At 46.7% G+C, this 21,424-nt stretch overlaps 1 protein-coding gene across 2 annotated transcripts in view; it reads left to right on the top strand.

The window, feature by feature from the left end:
• TNR (tenascin R) overlaps positions 1-4,595 on the top strand; it is a 487,013-nt gene extending 482,418 nt beyond the window's left edge. For both annotated transcript variants that reach the window (XM_006060357.4, XM_025285598.3), the window contains 2 exons: positions 116-279; positions 1,246-4,595. In XM_006060357.4, coding sequence (XP_006060419.2) covers positions 116-279; positions 1,246-1,365 — 284 coding nt within the window. In that variant the 3' untranslated portion in view covers positions 1,366-4,595. The remainder of the gene's footprint in view (positions 1-115; positions 280-1,245) is intronic.
• The last annotated feature ends 16,829 nt before the right edge of the window (positions 4,596-21,424 follow it).

Here is a 21,424-nt window from a genome sequence, read left to right on the forward strand (position 1 = left end):
AAGTGGAAGATCTCTGAAGCAGAAGCCAGGTTTGTTGGGCCTGGGTCAAATGTCCAGAACGTTGAGACAAAAGAATGACAAATTGGACAGCTTCAAGCATGTGTTTTTTCCCCAGGGGACTCTCTCAGCTACCATCAGGGCCGCCCATTCTCCACGGAGGACAGAGACAATGACATAGCAGTTACCAACTGTGCCATGTCCTACAAGGGCGCTTGGTGGTATAAGAACTGCCACCGGACCAACCTCAATGGGAAATACGGCGAGTCCAGGCACAGTCAGGTGGGTGAAACTCTGCCGCTGCATAGATGAGCCACAGCTGTGCAGCCAACGTGCCTTAGCTTCATGTTCTAAGTGCACAGGTGGGCCTTGCATTTCCTTTTTAAAAAGATACACTCAGAGTGTTGAGAACGGATTATTATAAAAAGGAAAATAATGCAGACACTGAGATAAGAACAGGACCGAGTCAAAGCCAGAGGAAGAAAAGGGGAACACACCTGGACCCGGAAGCTAGAACTCACCCAGAGAAACCTTGATGACCAGTCAAGTCCCATTTCATTTCCTCCTCTAGGATATCCCGTGAAGTGCTTATCAAGTTCAGGGACAGCTTCATCCTAAGAAGATTTGGCTTGGCTTCATCCAAAGAAGTATCCTAGGAAGGGAGAGAGCAGAAATAGCAGTGTAAAAGAGACCATGTCTCCCCATTGGAGACTACACATCCATCAGCTGGGCCGGGCGATAGGGTGACCAACTGGGACCTCTCTGGTTTTAGCACAGGGAAGGCCAGCAGCCAGGGCACCCCTTAGTCCTGGGCAAACCAAGATGGTTGGTCACCTGATAGATGGAAACCACTTAACACTCCCATCAGGAGTGAGCAGTCAAACACAGTTACGCTCTTCAAAATGCTTCTATACTGTTGGGAATCTGAAATTCAGATTTACTGGTGCATGCAAATCCTGAAAGCCCAAACCAGAAAGCCAGTGATAAGGAAAGACCTGCTACACATTCCTATTATAGGCCCAGACCACAAGCATGCCTAAAGAGAAAAGCTAGGAAAAAAAAAAAAATCTCTGTTTTTTTGGCCCCTTTTGTGGAGGGAGGGAACTTAGCCACAAAGCTTCAAGTTAATGGAAAAGGGCTAAATGTCCATCTTGGATTCCCCGCTCTCAGCACCCTCTCTCTTTTCAGGCTGGGAGTTCGCTTGAGTAGGGAAAGGTGATCTGACATGCTCATCTTTCTCCTTCCCAGGGGATCAACTGGTACCACTGGAAAGGCCACGAGTTCTCCATCCCCTTCGTGGAGATGAAGATGCGCCCATACAGCCACCGTCTCGTGGCAGGGAGAAAACGGCGGTCCTTGCAGTTCTAAGCAGTGGGCAGCTGCGAGCCAACTGACCTTTTCTGTCATTTGTTTGTACTTTATAATATGAAACAAGGGGTGGGGGACATAGTAATGTGCTTTGCAACATGTTAAGAGTGTTTGAAGGAAGCGGGATGTAGCAGGAATCAGTTGAGAATCAGCAGCTCATGGTTTTTGCTGCCCCCGTGCCTGCCCTTCAGTCTCCATGCTCCCTCCTACCCAGCCATCCCTAACCATCCCCTTTTTTTCCACCAAGGAGGAACAGTGAGACATTTTCTTAAAAGACCAACTCAAAACCAGATCGTGGAGTCAGATCGGTGACAGGCATGTGCCTTCTTTCCTGCCCTCCTTCTGAGATACCCTTAACTTCCAGGAACCGAGCTCTGGTCACTGCCTTCGGTGGCCGGGTTCTCACACCAGCCCCGAGAAGAGAGAGAGAAGCTCCAGCAAGAGAGCTTTGCCAACAAGTCCCCTTAAAAGGAAACGGATTAACCTCATCCTGTCCCAGCAACCCAAGTCCTTTGTAATGGGCCAAAGATTCTCATCAAACATTCTTAGTCTTACCAGCCAAGTGTCCTCTGTCACCTCCTATTTTCCAGCCACCCCATCCTTTGCCCACTTCCCTCCTACCTTAAGATCCCCTGTGGCCTCACAAGCCCAGCCACTGTTTTGGATTCTAGTTCCCAAGGTGTTGCTTGCACCTGGCCTGGGCTGCACAGCAGCCGTGTGCCTGAGGGTCGTAAGTCCCTGCCCCCTCCCTCAGGTCAACTTTCTTTGAAGCTGGGAAGGGGAGAGAGCTATGGTTCATAGCACTTTGGGGTCAGACACTGATGGAAAGACAGAAGAAGCAGATCTGGGCTCCCCTCGGAACCTGCCATTGAGATCACAGGTGCCCTGGGGAACATAGATCCCACCTAGCTCCATTTTCTCTATTTCTGGTCCTATTTGTCATGGATTCTTTTTCCCTGAATTGCAAACTAAAGCCTCAATTCTGAGGCTCTCGTTTCAGCCAGGCTCTCCTTAGGGCAAGTGGCTTAATAAGAGTCAGGAGAAGTTACATGACCAGCCAGCCATTCCCCTGACTGATAATCTCTGGGAAGAGGTGGAATTTCAGGGTTTGGGTTTCAGTTTTCTCCTCTTTCTTTTGGTCCAGTGAGAAACAGGAATGACCTCCTTAATGAGGTGAGCTCACGAGAAGCCTTTCTCCATCTTCTTTTATTATTCTGCCTTTGAGAGGAAAAATGAAAAGTGCCAGAGGAAATTACATCTAGAAATCCAAAGGTGAATAAGGGAGAAGTATGGGCCTACCTCCCATTTTATGAGATGTGCTCTCTTCGCTAGCATGATTTGATTTTTACACCCAAGAGAGCTGGAGGCTCTAAAGCCATGACCCTTCAACTTCTCCAGCCAAATGTCAGCTACAAGCATTCCGTGTCTGCCAAAATTCATGCCCGTCTCCCCAGCCACTTGTTTCCTCCTCTCTCTTTTTCCTTAAGGCCTCAAGTTTGGGTTTTTTTTCTTTGTAATATCCACCTTAGTCAAACTGAGGCATCCTGGGCCTTTCCTAGCCAATCACTGGACGAGCCTGAGAGCTGGCAGTTTTCTAATGGAAACATGCCCAATGTAACTGAGCTCTATTAAGCAGGGAAGGACAGTCCCTCAGGCTGGCAACCACGTTTCTGATGTAACAAGGATGGAGTCAGCTACCCCTTGCCCTCTCCCTTCAGTAGATCTTCAAGGTCTTGCTCACTGCCCACTGCCATGGTGTGGGTGTGACTGTCAGACCAGTGGCAGAAATGGAGGTGACATTCCCATTTCTCAGTTCCCCATGGGCTTCAAAAAACTAGGGGGAAGGAAGAAGAAACAGAAACAAGCCTTTCAATAAACCCGTTAATTAAGATTTAGCTAGAGAGTTGGAGCCCAGTGAACAGCAGGAAGCTTGTTGGATGAGGAACCTGGGGTCTCAGGGGTGGGCCTAGCTCTGCCGCGTTTTGGCGCTATGACTTCAGAAAGGTTGTTTCACCTCTTGGGGCTTCAGTTTCCTCAGTTGGTTGGATGAGACTAGAATGGCTTCTAACTTCCCTTTCGGTTCTGACGGTCAGTAACGCTAGTCTCTGAGCTGAACATGGAAATTGGCATTGGTGAGTGAGCAGAACTAAGTAATGAAAATTCACTAGAAGCTCTGCTTTATGAAAGAGAGAGAAAAAGAAAAGCTGATTCCGAAGTCATCAATAAACATATACACATGTACATACACACACACACACACATGAAAACATTGCAGAGAAGACTGTGCCAAGGAAGTGGCTGGACTCATTTTATCCATAAAAGCAGAACTGGGGTCCTGGGTGGTACGAACACAGCCCACCTCATCGAGGGAACTGAGACGGGAAAAGATGATGGGCCCTCATGTTGTCAATTCAGATGAAAGCCAAGAAACATCAGTGGGAACCAAAATCTGTCTTCTACTGGAACCATTTTACCCTGTGGAACATTTTTATAAATAGTATCGGCAGCATCGCCTAGATTCCTGTTAAAGAATTTCAAAGCAAAGAAAGGAACTTCAAAGACTAGCTCACCTAACTTCCTACAAAAAGGATTTATAGATTCCTTTTATTAGGCAGAGTGATTTTCTCACAAGTTTTCACCATTTTTAAGAGACACCATACCTCAATATCTCCCCAAGGCCCATGGTCAACTGGACTCAAAGCATCATAACATGACTCATGGATTCCTGCTTATCCTGTTCCTCCAAGCACCTGTGCTCTTCCCAAAGATGGATCCAGGAAACAATAGTCGCAAAGAGCTCACCCTCACACACCACAGTTTCATTCAAGGGACTCAGAAGGAATAGAGGTGGACTCTGCTCAGAAGCAGTTTAATGGCAGACACATCAGGATATGTGCTTATAAAAAAAAGAAAAGAAAACACCCTACCGATGACCTCAATAGGCTTACCACCTAGACCTGAGACCCGAACACTTTCTTCTTCTTGCATCTCCCCATCAGATAACTTCGAACGCAGTAAACACTTTCTCCAGGTTTATTTCTGGAAGGTGAAGGGGCAGAGGTAGGGAAGAGATGACAAATTTGTGGAAAACTCCTGCTGGCCTTTAGACTTCCTTGTGGCTCCGCTGGTAAAGAATCCACCTGCAATGCAGGAGACCTGGGTTCGATCCCTGGGTTGGGAAGATCCCCTGGAGAAGGAAAAGGCTCCCCACTCCAGTATTCTGGCCTGGAGAATTCCATGGACTGTATAGTAAGTACTGCTGCTGCTGTACTTCACTTCAGTCGTGTCCAACTCTACAACCTCATAGACAGCAGCCCACCAGGCTCCCCTATCCCTGGGATTCTCCAGGCAAGAACACTGGAGTGGGTTGCCATTTCCTTCTCCAATGCGTGAAAGTGAAGTCTCTCAGTCATGTCCGACTCTTAGCTACCCCATGGACTGCAGCCCAGCAGGCTCCTCCGTCCATGGGATTTTCCAGGCAAGAGTACTGGAGTGGGTTGCCATTTCCTTCTCCAATGCGTGAAAGTGAAGTCACTCAGTCGTGTCTGACTCTTAGCTGCCCTATGGACTGCAGCCCACCAGGCTCCTCCGTCCATGGGATTTTCCAGGCAAGAGTACTGGAGTGGGGTGCCATTGCCTTCTCCAATGCATGAAAGAAAAAAGTGAAAGTGAAGTCTCTCAGTCGTGTCCGACTCTTAGCAACCCCATGGACTGCAGCCCACCAGGCTCCTCCGTCCATGGGATTTTCCAGGCAAGAGTACTGGAGTGGGGTGCCATTGCCTTCTCCAATGTATGAAAGAGAAAAGTGAAAGTGAAGTCTCTCAGTCGTGTCCGACTCTTAGCTACCCCATGGACTGCAGCCCACCAGGCTCCTCCACCCATGGGATTTTCCAGGCAATGTACATGGGGTCGCAAAAAGTCAGAAACCAGTGAGCAACTTTCACTTTCAACTGGAGGAGGGAAACTTGCTAAGCATGACCACAAGGTGGCGTTGACACCTCCCAGTGTTCTGATGATGGGGTTGAGGACACAGTGCCTCCAGGTTTTCAGAACTCATACCAGACCAAGACCCAGGAAAACTAGCTGACTGATCTGTAAAAGAAACAACAAAAATGGTAGCAAGAAAATGCAAAGCAAAATTCCAGAAATAGTTTAATCCACCCCACCCTTCATCTACCAGATCCCCACTCCACTACTCATGGAGTATATAAGACACCCAGCACCTATGCCCTCCTACCTGGGAAGCCAGCAGCTCTCTGCACAGTGAAGCTGTTATTTCAAAGACAAATGTGAAGAACCAAGGTTGCCAATGAGTTCAGTGCCAAACCAAGCAGTCTTTAATCACATTTATACTTTCAAAATCCAGTCCCAGAACCGAGCCATAGATTAAGGGACAACAGGTCATTATGGAATCTTCTCAAAGAGCCCTTTTAAAAGCACCATTTGAGAGCGGGTTTATGACTTCCTCTTTGTCCTCTCTTCTGGAGGATAAATGGGATCTGTGAGAACAGTGGGTACAACAAGCTGAGGGGGTTGAAATAGACTAGCTAGTGGCTTGGATTTGCAAATACTCCTGGGGCATGCAAACAATTTTCTTTTTCTTTTTTTACCATCCACTCAGAACTTCAGGGAAGGTGGAACCACTTACTCAGGATATGTGCTTTTCTATGATTTGCTTTCTTATCACCAGACTCCTATTCAATCTAACCCCTTACTTCCATTTCTTTCCCTCCAAGGGGGACACTAGGGCATCCCAGGTGGCTCAGTGGTAAGGAATCTGCCTGCCAGTGCAGGAGACGTGGGTTTGATCCCTGGGTTGGGAAGATCCACTGGAGGAGGAAATGGCAACCCACTCCAGTATTCTTGCCTGGGAAATTCCATGGACAGAGGAGCCTAGTGGGCTTCTGGGAAGAGCCAATTCATTGGAAAAAAACCCTGATGCTGGGAAAGATTGAGGGCAGGAGGAGATGGGGGCGACAGAGGATGAGCTGGTTGGATGGCATCATTGACTCAATGGACATGAGTCTGAGCAAACTCTGGGAGATAGTGAAGGAAGGGGAAGTCTGGCTTGCTGTAGTCCATGGGGTTGCAAAGAGTCGGACATGTCTGAGTGACTGAACAGCAACAAAAGGGGGAACTATATTTGCATCTCACTGTCCATTCTTAAAACATTGATAAGGAACCTCAGAAAGATTCACACTTCAGTTTCAATAATCCCAAGAGGGTGGGGTAATCTGCTTTCACTTGTCTCAAACTTGCCACAGCTGCAAGAAGAGCCTTGGGACCCCAGAGGCCTGTAGAGAATCTGGGAAGTTTAGGAGTCTTACTTCTTGCACAAATCTCCAGATACTGAGAGCTGCTGATTCAGCCTCCCTGGGTGGTGTGTTTTCCTCCCAGTAACAGTGACAGAGAGGTTCTTTGCTCTAAGGACGAGTCATGGGGCCAGCTGCCGCACTGCCTCTAGCCTTCCTCTGGTTCTAGTTCCTCTAGTTCTTCCTCAGGGTCCCTTGGCCAAGACCCTGAAGATCTGTGACTAAATGCGTCCCTAATCCTTTGTTGCTTCTACCACCAACCCCACACAGATGGGACAAAGTTTTCCTCAGTAATTCTGGAGCATTCTGTCACTACCAGGCCAAATGAGCACCCACAGGCTAAAGGAAAACTCTTAAAAACAAATAAGGAAAAAACTCCAGGAAAATGGGTGTGTTGGTATAGGTCCAATATGAAAGAATGGCTCGAGTTCGTCCTAACTGTATCCAGGCTGGATTTACTGGTCTACTCTGGACTCATCAAGCTTTGAGAAACAACTTGGAAGGAAAAATTAAATGCAAAACACAAAAATAACATAAAAAAGAAGCTGATGGGTCATTGGAGACTAAAAGCAAGCTTTTTACAGATGGCCCCACAGTAAAAATAGCAAATAAACAAACAAACAAAACAAACAAACAAAACCAGGCATGAGGAGGCCTGGAAAAGGGACCAGCGTTAGTCCTTTGAGTTCTGGCCCCACCAGAGCTCCCATGAGTTCACCCCTTCTCACGAGGAGGAGGAAAGGCACCAGAGGTCTTCACACCACAGAAATGAGAAGCAAAGCGGCTTTCTTTGCTTGCTCCACCTGTCTGCCTGGACCTCGCTTTTTCTTCACAGCAGCCTCAAACCCGATTTGCCATCTCCAGCATTTCTGATTAATTTTTCAAGGTCACCCCTTGCCTGAAGCATGACTTCATTGCACCTGCAGCCCTTCATTGTCCAAATGTCCTTGGCAAACCTCCCCGTCTTTGGACAGAGCTGCACTTCCTCCCCACCGGAAATTCTCGCTCCTTCCCCAAGCTTAATAAGGCTACAGCAGAGCATCCAAAGATCACAGCTCCTGTTCCTCAGAAAAACCCCTGCCTGCTGTTTATTTCCTAAAACAGCTCCTCATTGTCGGCAGTGAGGCTGGGCTGGTGCTAAATTTCCAATTTATTTAACCCTTCTGGTCTCACAGGTCCCACTCTCCCAGGTACTCGCATTGGCTCGTTGGCACCAGGGTTCATGGGAGGCAGTGCAGACATCCCAGGAGGCCTGGAACACTGAAGCCTTGAGAGAGGGTTTGGGTCCAGATGCATAGCCAGGAGGCGAATGCATGGATGATCACATTGTTTTCTTCCCATCACTGGTTTGGCAGCCCCCAGGAAGACCCTGTGTTGTTCAGTAATGTGCTCAACACAGCTTCCAAACAGCAACTGTTGGGAACCTTCAGAGCTGGAAGGGCCTCTGAAGCTCATCTAAGCCATCCCTCTCATTTCATTCTCCAGGAAACTGAGGCCCAGAGAGGTTAGGCAACTTGCCCAAGTTCACACAGCTAATTAGTAACAGAGGTGAGATTAGATCTGGCATAGGCTCTTAAGCTTTTCTCTCCCCAAATGAAGACTAAGAGAAATGGTATTTGTTATATATCTTTTATTTTCCAGATACTGTGTTAGAAGCTTGACATCTATTACTTTGTTAAATCCTCACCACATCTTGACCCAAGTTTAATCATCTTACAGATGAGTGAATAGAAGAACAGGAAGATTAAGTAACACACCCAAAGTCACACAGCTGCCAAGTAGAACCATAACGGGAAGCTCTCTAATTCTGAAGTCCATGCTTTTGCGGCTTCGTGAGGCTGCTGCCCTTTATATTTATTTAGCCACGTGGCCACCATCTTGGCTTTGCTAATGTCCTCACAAAGGGGCCACTTCCTCTCTCCTCTCTGTTTTTTAAGAAAAGGGAATTCTTGCATCATTTTTGCCACATACTCCAGGGGACCTTCAACCTCACCATCAGAAGTTAAGAAACATCCCGGCAACTTTTTCCTTTTTTCCTTTTTTTTTAAATTTGGGAAATGAAAGAGAGGGTCACAGTGGGTTGGGAGGAGAAGATAAGAACCAGAACACAAACACTGTTTCCCCCACCCCACTCCTTGGAGAATATGAAGCCTCTGTCTCAGCCAATGTTAGAAGAGGGGGAAATTCCAGGGTCATTTTTCTCAAACTGAGGCAGGAGACGAGGCCAGGATTGAGAAGGGGGATACCCCGGAATAAGCATGGCGTGCGCTCTTAGAGTGTCAGCTTTACTCTTGAATTTGGGAGAGGAAGGATTGTATTATTCATGTATTCAAACCAATGCAGTTGGTATCAAATGCAGAAATGCTGAGAATGTTTAGGCTAAAGCCTATAAGTTAAACACTGATTTGGGCTCCCTCCTTCCAAACTCTCAGGGTTACTAGGACCTTCATGGTTCCTTGCAGGGACAAATCAGTGGAAATTTTTGAGGAATGAGGCTAGAAAAAGGCAGGAGACAAATTACTTTTGTTTATTCCCTGATTTCTTTACCCGTCTCCCTACCTGCTTTCCCCTCCCAGTGGGCAGAGGGGCTCAGAGGACTGTGGCTATAATCTCAGCTCTCTTGGCTACTTTGGGGGATTTACAGGGAAATCAGTACTTGGCAACTTGTATTTTTCACTGCCTGGCCCGAACTCCAGACATGAGCCCCTTTCTCTTATTTGAACAACATTCATATGTAAGGAATAGATGTCCTGGGAGAGATCTCTGCATCCTGGTCCTCTCCCATGTTGGGGCTGCTTGGGCAGCAGTGACATCTCTATGTTAGACGCAGCAGACATCATGGCTTACAAAAAAATGTCAGCCAGGGAAGTGCTGCCCTGCCAACCCTCTGTCCCCACCCGTGCCCTCTCTGTTGCTGAACTCACACCACGGCTACACAGAGCAAGGTTCAGAATCCATACGAGCTACTGTTAACACACAGACTCCCCCTTCCTATCATTCCAACCTCAAAAACACTCCAGGCCCTAGGAATTCCCAGCTACCCTAAGCAAGTCACCATGATCTTGAAGGAGCTGTTACCTGGGGCTCGGCAGCTGGAACTCACCCCAATGGTCTCTAGACTGTTGTTCTGAGAAATCACAAACACCAAATCCTCCAATCCCTCCAAATTTGATTTTGTTGTTTTAACCTTTAACAGCCTTTTCAGGTAAAAAATAACAAAGATCGATTTACTCACTTTGTAGCTACACTGTGCCTGGAAAAGCATTTACTTAAAGACTAGAAAGACTAGATGGAAGAAAGGAAAAAAACAAGAACACATGGAGTACATACTCCTCAGGCGTTAAGTGAGCTAAAATAAAAATAAAAACAGACAGAGGAAAGGAGAGGACAAACCAACTTCCCCCATCCTTCCATGGCACTGTAGCTCAAAGACTGGAATCTCCGCTTGTTAACCATTGTTAACTAGTATTTTTAGTCCTGGTTGCTTTTAGCCTCTGTATAGTTCCTTTTTTAAAACACATTTTCTATACGTTAATAAAAGATCCTGAAGGAATGACATGCTTTTGTGGAGTCCTGTGGGGAATCCTGGAGACGCACCTTTCTTCCCAGGAGGCTGGCTTTGCCTCTGCCCAGGCCCCATCCCCAACCCCTCAGGCTCACCCATCGCTTTCACCAAAGCATCTTCCCAGAATCACCATCTTGGGTGGTGGAAGGGTTGCTAGACCCAGTTCCATCGTGTGTGGGTTGGGGGGGTGCTCCCCCACACCAACAAATGATTCTCAAACACTGTGAGTACAGGTGCCTTCCCTGGTGGGCCAGTGGTTAGGATGTCAGGCTTCCACTGCCAGGCTCCAAGGTTCGATCCCTGGTCAGGGAACTAAGATCCTGCAAATCGCTTGGTGTGGAAAAAAAGAGAATCAGGTAAAGGGCTCAGTCTCACAGGCCCCCCCTCCACTTCAGACCCCAGTCACAAGCCCAGATTGCTACCCGTGCTTCTGACCAATGGGCTACAAACTGGAGGTTCCGGTGACTGATTTGCCAGCATCGCTCATAGAATTCAGAGAATCATTTTCCTCAGTGGATCATTGGTCTGTTGTAACAGGATATATCTCAGGAACAGCTCTACCTGTTCATCAACCTGGAAGCTCTCTGAACCCTGTCCTTTTAGGTTTTTATCAGGTATTATGTGATTGATTAAATCATTGGCCATTTGGTGATTATTCCAACCTCCAGTCTCTCTCTTTCCTCCCTGGAGGTCCGGGGGTGGGCTGAAAGTTCCAACTGTCTAATCAGGTGGTTGGTTCTCCTGGCAACTAGCCCCCATCCTTGCTGCTGCTGCTGCTGCATCGCTTCAGTCGTGTCCAACTCTGTGTGACCCCATAGATGAGCAGCCCACCAGGCTCCCCCGTCCCTGGGATTCTCCAGGCAAGAACACTGGAGTGGGTTGCCATTTCCTTCTCCAATGCATGAAAGTGAAAAGTGAAAGTGAAGTTGCTCAGTTGTGTCCGACTCTTCACGACCCCATGGACTGCGGCCTACCAGGCTCCTCCACCCATGGGATTTTCCAGGCAAGAGTACTGGAGTGGGGTGCCATTGCCTTCTCCGAGCCCCCATCCTTAGGTGTTTCCAAATGTCACCTCATTCACCTAACCAGACAACTTTATCACTTCTCAACTTTCAGGAAATCCCAAGGGTTTGGGGAATGGTAAGCAGGAAAGGTGGATGAAGACAAATATACATTTATGATAAATCACAGTAACATAGCCAGGCTGATCTCACACTCAGTGCCTTGCTACTCCATCTGTGTCCCTTGCCTCCTGTTTTCCCATTCTCTCATCATATCCTCGTTATTTCTATCCTCTCCTTCTTCTCTCCACTTCCTTCTCCTCCTCTCTTCTTTCTTCATCTTTCTCTCTCTTCCTTCGCATCTCCCACTCTCTCTGAATTCTCCATCTCGCCTTTTGTGTTTACCATCAGGAAAGGTCACTGCTGGGTGACAGCCTCTGCTGGATGTCCCAGCATCACCCAGACTGGTCCTGTCTATGATTTTGAGTTCTTGATCAGCCACAAAGACTGACTCATTGTCCAGTTCCTTCAAGCCTGGAGTGCCCAGTGGTAGCCAGATCACCGAGGCTCTAGTGCCATCTATGGGCACCAATGGAGAATGTCTAACAGGCACAGCCTGCTGAGCTGCCTACCTTAGGCTCAGTCAGTCTCCAGCTCCTGCTTCTCAGACTTGTCACCTAGAATAACATTTTCCCTGTCTCTCCCTTGAGAACAGACCCGGTGCCCAGGGTCAGATCAACTCTAATCTCCAGGTAACATTAGGTGAGACCCAGCCGAGTAACAGGACTTCCCCTGGTGGCTCTGTGGTAAAGAATCCTCCTGCCAGTGCAGGAGACGTGGGTCTGATCCCTAGGTGGGGAAGATCCCCTGGAGAAGGCAACCCACTCCAGTATTCTTGCCTGGGAAATCACATAGACAGACTGGCTGGCTGCAGTCCATGGGGTCGAAAAAGAGCTGGACGCGACTTAGCAACTAAACCACAACAAGACAGGTAACAGCCCCAGGAGCAGGGTCATGAGGAAAACTTCCATCCAGTTCAGTTCTGCAGGCACACAGAGCCAGGAAATACAGAGAAGACTGTGATAGCGCGTAGGTGCCATAAACCCAGATAGGTTCCTCCCCAGCTGGAGAGGGAAGGGGCATGGAGGGAACTGCCCCAGGGAGGTCTACCTGGGACAGTAGGACAGTAGGACAGTAGGACAACAGGAATTCGCCAAAGGAAAGACAAGGAGGGAGCAGTTAGAAGGAGAGTCCGAGGGCATGAAACAGCGCAACCTGTGTGAACAGGACCAAGAGTGGTGAGTATTCACGTTGGCCTGGCTCCCTGGGGCTCTGGGCAGGGGTGTGGCGACAGAGTAGCTCACAGGGACAGACAGAGCACTGTGAGATCCCAAGGCCAACAGGCAGAGGCTTTTCTCCACATCTCCATATTAAAAGGGAGACACAGAGTGTACTTTAAAAGGGGGACAGATTCCCAGCCTTGGAAATAATAATAATTTTTTTTTTTTAATGTTTATTTCTCCTAGCCTTTTCCAGGTACCAGCAGGCCTGTCCTCAACCCTGGGGCCATGTGAGAAACAGGGACAAAATCCCAGCTTCCAGTCACATGACAATTTCCCCTGGATGGTGGCAACCCACTCCAGTATTCTTGCCTGGGAAATTCCATTGGCAGAAGAGTCTGGTGGGTTACCGTCCAAGGGTCCCAAAGAGTTAGGCACAACTGAGCACAGATGCAGGAAGGCAGACGCCCTACACAGAGAGGGCAGAGCACTTTTCTTAGCCTTTCCCTGTGTCTCATTTCCTAAAAATCAGATTTCTATAATATCAGACAAGAGAGGCCCCTTTTTAAATAAGCCACATTTCTGGGTCCTATTTTAAATAAGCCACTCCCCAAATCCATATGTCAGAATTATGTTACCAGAGGAGGGATCTTTATAGTATTTGGATAAAACCCATCCATGAAATCTCATTCTGAATGTTATCTGGGAAAAGGAGACTAAAGAGATATAGGGATAAAGGGATACAGTGGAAATCAAAGGCATCTCAAGAATTTGTATTTATTCCTGAAGAGGCTGAATGCAAAGCTATGTTCTAGCTTAAATGAGCATAATTCACTCATTGCTTAAGACCTCTGGGTACATTGACAATCATCTGAACACAGATTTAATCACTGCTGTGTTGTGGGGATGAAGAACTGCCACGGGTGAAATTTAAAAGTGGGTTATTAAGCAAGAGAAATGTTGGCAACATTAGTAATCGGTGCAATTACCAAAAACATGACCTAAACCCAGAAGCATCTTCTCCCCGCTAATGAACCCAGCAGTGATCTCTTTGCCAGGCAGCAGTAAGGCACATCAGGTTAGAGTAAGAGCCCAAGGGGTCCATATCTCACCTCCCATGTGAAATGTACAAGAGTCTCCATTGCCCAGGATTTCAGTTCAGTTCAGTTCAGTCATTCAGTCGTGTCCGACTCTTTGCAACCCCATTAACTGCAGCATGCCAGGCCTCCCTGACCATCACCAACTCCCAGAGTTTACCCAAACTCATGTCCACTGAGTCGCTGAAGCCATCTAACCATCTCATCCTCTGTCGTCCCCTTCTCCTCCTGCCTTCAATCTTTCCCAATATCAAGGTCTTTTCAAATGAGTCAGCTCTTTGCATCAGGTGGCCAAAATATTCGAGTTTCAGCTTTGACATCAGTCCTTCCAATGAACACCCAGGACTGATTTCCTTTAGGATGGACTGATTGGATCTCCTTGCAGTCCAAGGGACTCTCAAGAGTCTTCTCCAACACCACAGTTCAAAAGCATCAATTCTTCGGCACTCAGCTTTCTTTATAGTCCAACTCTCACATCCATACATGACTACTGGAAAAACCATAGCCTTGACTAGACAGACCTTTGTTGACAAAGTTATATCTCTGCTTTTTAATATGTCTAGGTTGGTCACAACTTTCCTTTCAAGGAGTAAGCGTCTTTTAATTTCATGGCTCTGCAGTGATTTTGGAGCCCAAAAAAATAGTCAGCCACTGTTTCCACTGTTTCCCTATCTATTTGCCATAAAGTGATGGGACCGGATGCCATGATCTTTGTTTTCTGAATGTTGAGATTTAAGCCAACTTTTTCACTCTTCTCTTTCACTTTCATCAAGAGGCTTTTTAGTTCCTCTTTACTTTCTGCCATAAGGGTGGTGTCATCTGCATATCTGAGGTTATTGATATTTCTCCTGGCAATCTTGATTCCAGCTTGTGCTTCTTCCAGCCCAGCATTTCTCATGATGTACTCTGCATAGAAGTTAAATAAGCAGGGTGACAGTATACAGCCTTGATGTACTCCTTTTCCTATTTGAAACCAGTCTGTTGTTCCATGTCCAGTTCTAACTGTTGCTTCCTTACCTGCATACAGGTTTCTCAAGAGGCAGATCAGGTGGTCTGGTATTCCTATCTCTTCCAGAATTTTCCACAGTTTATTGTGATCCACACAGTCAAGGGCTTTGGCATAGTCAATAAAGCAAAAATAGATGTTTTTCTGGAACTCTCTTGTTTTTTCGATGATCCAGCGAATGTTGGCAATTTGATCTCTGGTTCCTCTGTCTTTTCTAAAACCAGCTTGAGCATCTGGAAGTTCGCTGTTCACGTATTGCTGAAGCCTGGCTTGGAGAATTTTGAGAATTACTTTGCTAGTGTGTGAGACGAGTGCAATTGTGCAATAGTCTGAGCATTCTTTGGCATTGCCTTTCTTAGGGATTGGAATGAAAACTGTGGCCACTGCTGAGTTTTCCAAATTTGCTGACATATTAATACAGGATTTCAAGGAACATGCAGCGGACTCATAAGTCCACACGTAATTGCATCTCATACTCCTCTTCCATCATCTCACCATCTGCGTGCAGTGAGCACCTGCTATGGACCAGACCCAGGGGCACTGGCCCTGGACGTGCAGAGATTAAAGGGCTGCCTCCCACTGTCAGAACTTTAGCTTCTTTTTGCCTCTTTCTATTTCCATCCACTGATACCAAACTCCCTATTCCCCAATTAATATTCCATACATATGTGAGTAAAGAGCCTTGCTTCAAAACTTTCAAAATTAAATAGAGCAAGTTTTCCAAATTTGTGTTTATGTGTTCATGAGGAACTGGAAAGAGATGTACAGTAAAAGAATTCAATCAGCTAGGATGAGGGTTGTCCTTTCAATATCGACAATTGGTTTCTTTGGTCTGCTTTTTTAACTCAGACATATTTAAAACACTTCAGGCACTAAGAAATGTGGCAATCAGGGAAATACTTGAATCCAAAAAGCCAACAGAACCTTCTCAAATGACTGATTCCTATACAATCTTTCTTGGGAGGCAGGGGGTCGGGGGGGATGGCATCAGAAGATGTTGTTCTGGTGCTTTGGGATGTGGATGGCCTTTAATGCCTTGCATAAAAATCACTATGCCCAGAGATGACCACTAAACACACATTCATAGCTTGTGTAAAAGCTTTGGGTCTGCTCTTCCTGACAAACAATAAGCCCTTTAGAGGTTTCTGGGAAATGAGTATAAATTACAAGAAATGCAGTGGCAATTATGAAAATTCAATATGCTAGCTGTACAGGAAATTTAAAGATCCAAGGAAAACAGAACTCTGAGGGAATGCGTAAATTACCTCTGGGTGCAAGCAATACCTGGTGTGATTTGTGACCCACACTCACTTTTTATGACTTTTCTGCCCCACAAAAATAAAACCCACAGAGTAATAACCAAAACTCATATTTACAACCAAAGCTACCCTGAAACAATGAGCAGCAATGACAGCCTGGATTGCTTTTAAAGGCAACTCAGCTGACTTACTGACTTAAATGAGAGAGGGATCACCAAGGAGGTCAAGGTGCAACCACCTGCCCTCCCCCTCCCCCAGCCCCACCTTGTACCCTTTAGAGACTCTGAGAGACATTTATGTAAATCTACTTTTCACCATTTCTGTCCCCCACCCAAGAAATGATTGAATTTTAACTGAGTTTGAATTACCATGCTTGCTAGAGGCCAGGGTTTCAATACAGCAGTACAATGGACATTTTGGCAAGATAATTCTTTGTTGCAGGAAACTGTCTGTCTTACACATTGTAGAATATTTAACAGTGTCACTGGTCTCTACTCACCAAACTCCAGTTGGATCACCCCCCCACCGGCCAAAAATACCTGCAGACATTGCCAAATGCCCCCTCAGGAGCAAAATAACAACCACTGTCTAAGGAGACATCACAAAAGAAGATGACTTCAATAACCAACCTCACTGAAGCAACCTTTTCAGAAGCTTCAGCCGGTCCCTGTCAGTCCAAAAGACAAAAGAGTCGCCCAAACTGAACGCTGCTGTAGCTTTTCTATTGAATTTCTTTTTATATAATTTATAAAAGTTTGAAAAGCATATATCTGTGCTTTTTTTAGTTTCATTTTGTTGGAATTACTCTGGGTACTTTTGCGATATAAGATTAGATTCCAAGGCAGAAAGTAGAATTTATCAGATGGTGCTTACTGAAAATGAGAGTTTGACTTACAAATGGTTCCATTTGTCATGGCTCTCCAGGAATCAATTAAGTTTCAAACCTAGGGTCACTGGGAAATTAGACCTTTGGCTCTGTTGCTTCATCTGATGGACAATAATAAATGGTATCGATTGTCTAAGATCCCTAGATACTGCACAATTTCATATGTCCTGAAGGTTGCTTAAGAAAAGAGAAATCAAGGGAGAGTTGGGTAACAAAGACTGGAGCCAGAAAACTCTACTTAGGTCCAGGATTCTGATCCAATAAGCAAGGAGGACCAACATCAGTGCCTGTGTTCCCCAGGAGAATGTGCACATCCAAGTTACTTGCCTAAGAGGGTCCTCTGTGATGCTGGGGAAAGCAACAAGCTAACCAGACCCCCAACCAGGGAGAACTTTTTAATTGGGTCACAAAAATAGAAATGGAGCAAAACGGGAAAATAGATAGCTGTCCGTGAAACAAATCTACTGCAACACGTGACAGAGAAGCACACCTATCATTAAACCCCTTTCCCCAGCTCACCCGCCCAAACAAGCTCTTCCACAACAGGAAGGGGGATGCAGGGAGAGATGCCATTTTTCAGAGGAGTCACCAGGCTGATTTTTCTTTCCTAGTGTCCCAGCCATGCCTGTGGGGCCACTTGGCCTAGTTTTGTGCTTAGAAAAATACATTACCATAGTAGATCATCTGTAAAGTTATGTTACCTATAAAGGTTATTTGGGATCAGGAGAGGATCCACATGCCAGTGTGATGGACAGCTCTCTTGGTCAGATGGGACAGGTCTGGTTCAGTCTCTCAAAAACTTCTGATGAGATCCCTTTCCTGTAGGGATGTGCACAGCCACAGAGCTCACAGCAAGGGAGGAAAATGTGGGATTCACACCTTGGTACCATAAGAGATGTGATGCCTTCCATCACGGTCTTTCCACCACAGAATTTTCTTCCAGATCAATGAAAGCAGACCCTCTCTGATTGGGGTCTGGCTTTATCAGATTTCTAGACCATTTCTTTCTCTTCCAAGACTAAACCCCTCGGAAGAGTCAGTCCTCTAGTTTGGTGGACTGGAGAGAGCATATTTTCTTTCCAAAGGCTTGGGCGGGGTGAGGGGGGGCGGGGGAGGCGGGGTGGTTGGGAAAGTACCAGAGAGAAGAGTATTCCCCTCATCTGTGAGCTCCTTGGGGGATGAGGCTGGGTTTTCCATTTCTATTCCTAAAATTCAACCCAGCCCTCTGTAGGGACTCAATACAGAATTGATGAACACTGAATCAAATTAATCCTATTTCACGTCTACAAAAGAGATTCAATAAACAACATTAATTATGCTAAAGTTCAAATAGAGCTCTAAAATAGCACACTCTGAGACTTATTTGAGGAACAGAGAAAAGAATCCTGGATATTTGGTCAGAGGTATATGTAATGGAACCATTTCTACCACTTACTGGTAACACTCCCCAGGGTAAGTCCTTTTGCCTCTCTGAAGCTTAATGTCTTCATCTCTAAAATGGGAACAAGAGTAGCCATACTTCCTACTTCACAGACTACCGTGAGAGGCAGACATTAAAATGCGCAGAAAATGTTTTCAAGTAAGTGTTCTCACTACTGCAAATGTGCTAACCTGGTGAAGGTATAAAAATGTTGAAAATCATGCTTAAACCACAACTACCTTCCCAGCAGTGTTATGAGCTAAAATTTCACCAACCTAGTTCCCTAAAGCAACTTATTGCCTTAAAAAATCCCCTGGGCAAAATAAGAGCCTCAGCTTGCTATCATGGGTCAGCCAATGGTTACCTGAGAACAGGAGGGGGCAAAAAGATGAGAAGCCAGAGAACAAGGAACAGAGGACACAAGAGTGGAACAAAGCAGGCCTAGCGGAGGTCTGCCCACCAGTGACTCTTGGTGAAGAGAGGTGAGGGGGAACAGGCAGTGTTGAAAGCCAATCCAGTATGGTTCAGAGCTACTGTCTAAGGACAGCCTGGTTCCAGCTCATCCCCCAACCAGACCCTTCCCTGGGACACTGAATCAGAACCAGAGAGACCCTGGCAGCCACCAGAGACTCTTAACAGCCCTCTTTCAGATTCGTGGGTGAGATCCTCCCTTAGATCTGTATTTATCAAAACTCCTCACAGACCACACCTGGTTGTGGTTGAAGTCTGCTGGGCTCAGGCGTTAGGCCCCCAGAGGGGATGCTTCACCAGCACAGATGACAACTTCTACTGTGAGGGCTCCGGTCTGGCTTCTGAGGAACTGCGGGCTTCAGTTTTGTTAAGTGCGGCATCTGGGGCTACAGCCCAGATACTCAAGGGACAGAGAGCCCAAACACTGCCATCGGCCCTCTTATATTCTCCCGATATGAGGCTCAGATCCTTACCCTCACTTCTACATGAATATGAAACACGTTTGAAGAATAGTCATTTGAAAGGGCCATTGTTCTGGATGCACATATCTCAACCCAGGCTTGCCCTCCAAATTTGCTAAGCCCCACATAAGAAAGAGTGTCTTTTTCTGCTCCTCAGTGTGTATGTGCTCAGTTGCTCAGTTGTGTCTGACTCTGAGACTCCATGGATTGTAGCCCACCAGGCCCCTTTGTGCATGGGATTCTCCAGGGAAGAATGCTAGAGTGGTTGCCATTCCCTTCTCCAGGGGATTTTCCCAACCCAGCAATGGAATCTGTGTCTCTTGCTTTGGCAGGCAGATTCTTTACCACTGAGCCACCTGGGAAGCCCTTCTGCTCCTCAGAAGGGACCCCAAACTTCCTACTGACAGAAGCTTGGTCTCTCAGAGAAGGCCCTGTCCCCACTCCAGAGCTGAGCACTCATCTGTCCCCCTCCAGCTATGACATTGGGACCATAGCTTGTCACAACCCAGCTCTGATTCTGCCTGGTGCTACAGGGGGAAAAAGGCTCATAGCCACCTTCAGAGCTATTCATCTGTCCCAGGTCCTGACCTAAGAAAAGAAGAGGAACAGAAATTATCACCTTCACATGAGTCCTCAGCTCCCACTTACACCCAGGGGCATAGACAAATTTGCGGTTCATCAAGCCAGTGTTTTCACTCTGGTAGTGTCACATGGACTAGACAGATGTGCTGGGCACTAAAGCCCCTCTGCTGCTGTTTTCCCCCATCAAGGCATGGTGAAAGTGTGACATGAAAGTGTTAGTCATTCAGTTGTGTCCAGCTCTTTGCAACCCCATGGACTGCAGCCTGCCAGGCTCTTCTGTCCATGGGATTCTCCAGGCAAGAATACTGGAGTGGGTTGCCTTTCCCTTCTCCAGGGGATCCTCCCGACCCAGGGATCGAACCCAGGTTTCCAAATTGTAGGCAGATTCTTTACCGTCTGAGCCAGCAGGGAAGCCTCATCAAGGCACAGTACTGCATACTGAAAGCAAGAGCATTTCTCCCCACACAGAGAGCCCGCTGCCAAAAAGGCCCCACAGGGCAGGGAGGAAGACATGTCCTTCAATATAGCTTCTCATCTGAGCCCCTCAAGTATTCCTGACCTAGAGAATCCATTCACTCATTTTTCATTTGTTTGTACATTCATTCATTCACTCACTCAACAAAGAGTCACTGAACACCCCCTGTCTGTCCTCACTGTGCAAAGAACTGATAGAAAGCCAGGGCCACTCGAGCGCAGATGGATGGTGAGTGGGTAATACAGAAGCACCCATGAAGGAGGGCAGGACCTCATCAGACAGGGCCTTGCTAGACACACGTGAATTCTGACCCAATTTAAGAGTAGCGGGAAGCCACTAGATGAGTGAGCAGATTCTAAAAAGGAGAGATGATCATACATGCATTTAAAAGAATTGACTCTGGCTGTCATACAAATGACTAGGGGATGCACAAGATGTGCCCAGGGGGCAAGTCAGGAGTGGTTCAGATGAGAAATCAAGATAAGCTTGGGCTCAAGTTGTTTTAGCAGAGTTGGGGAGATAAGCATAGTCAAGAGATGTTTAGGGCGTAAATCGACAGAACTCGAACACGTGGATGAGCAACACAGAGGTCACAAGATGGCCTGTAAGATTCTCGGTGGCATGACTCTATGGACAGTGGCCATGCAGGAAGTCGCAGGCACTAGGTAAGAACCGAAGGCAGGAAACTCCATTTCACATGTCAGATAGAGGCACTCTGAGATATCCAAGTAAGAGGGCAGCTGCATGTACAGGTCTGAAGTTAAAGGAAGGGCATGAGTCAGAGACATCTGGGGATCACATACAGGGCAAGCTTCATGGACATGTGACCTACACAGTCACACAAGGCCCCACACTTAGAAGAGCCCCACTGCTCTAATGTTCTGCGGTTATCATCTTGAAATTCTGAACAAAGTGATTCACATTTTCATTTTTCAGAAAGTCCAGTAAATTGTAGAGCTGGTCCTGAACACATATCATGATATCAAGAAGGATACTGAGAATAACTAAAGCTGCAGACATGGATTCATTTTGTTCATTGCACAAATATATGGAGAACTCGGTGTGTTTCAGGCATTGGTCTATGCACTGGGGATATAGCAGAGAACAAAAGAGAAAAATATCTGCCCTCGTGGGCTTTATATCATGGTGAAAATGAAAGTGTTAGTCATTCAGTTGTGTCCGACTCTTTGTCACCCCATGGACTGTAGCCTGCCAGGCTCCTCTGTCTATTGGGATTCTCCAGG

The sequence above is a fragment of the Bubalus bubalis genome, chromosome 5, assembly GCF_019923935.1.
Source record: "Bubalus bubalis isolate 160015118507 breed Murrah chromosome 5, NDDB_SH_1, whole genome shotgun sequence".
Classification (NCBI taxonomy): Eukaryota; Metazoa; Chordata; class Mammalia; order Artiodactyla; family Bovidae; genus Bubalus; species Bubalus bubalis.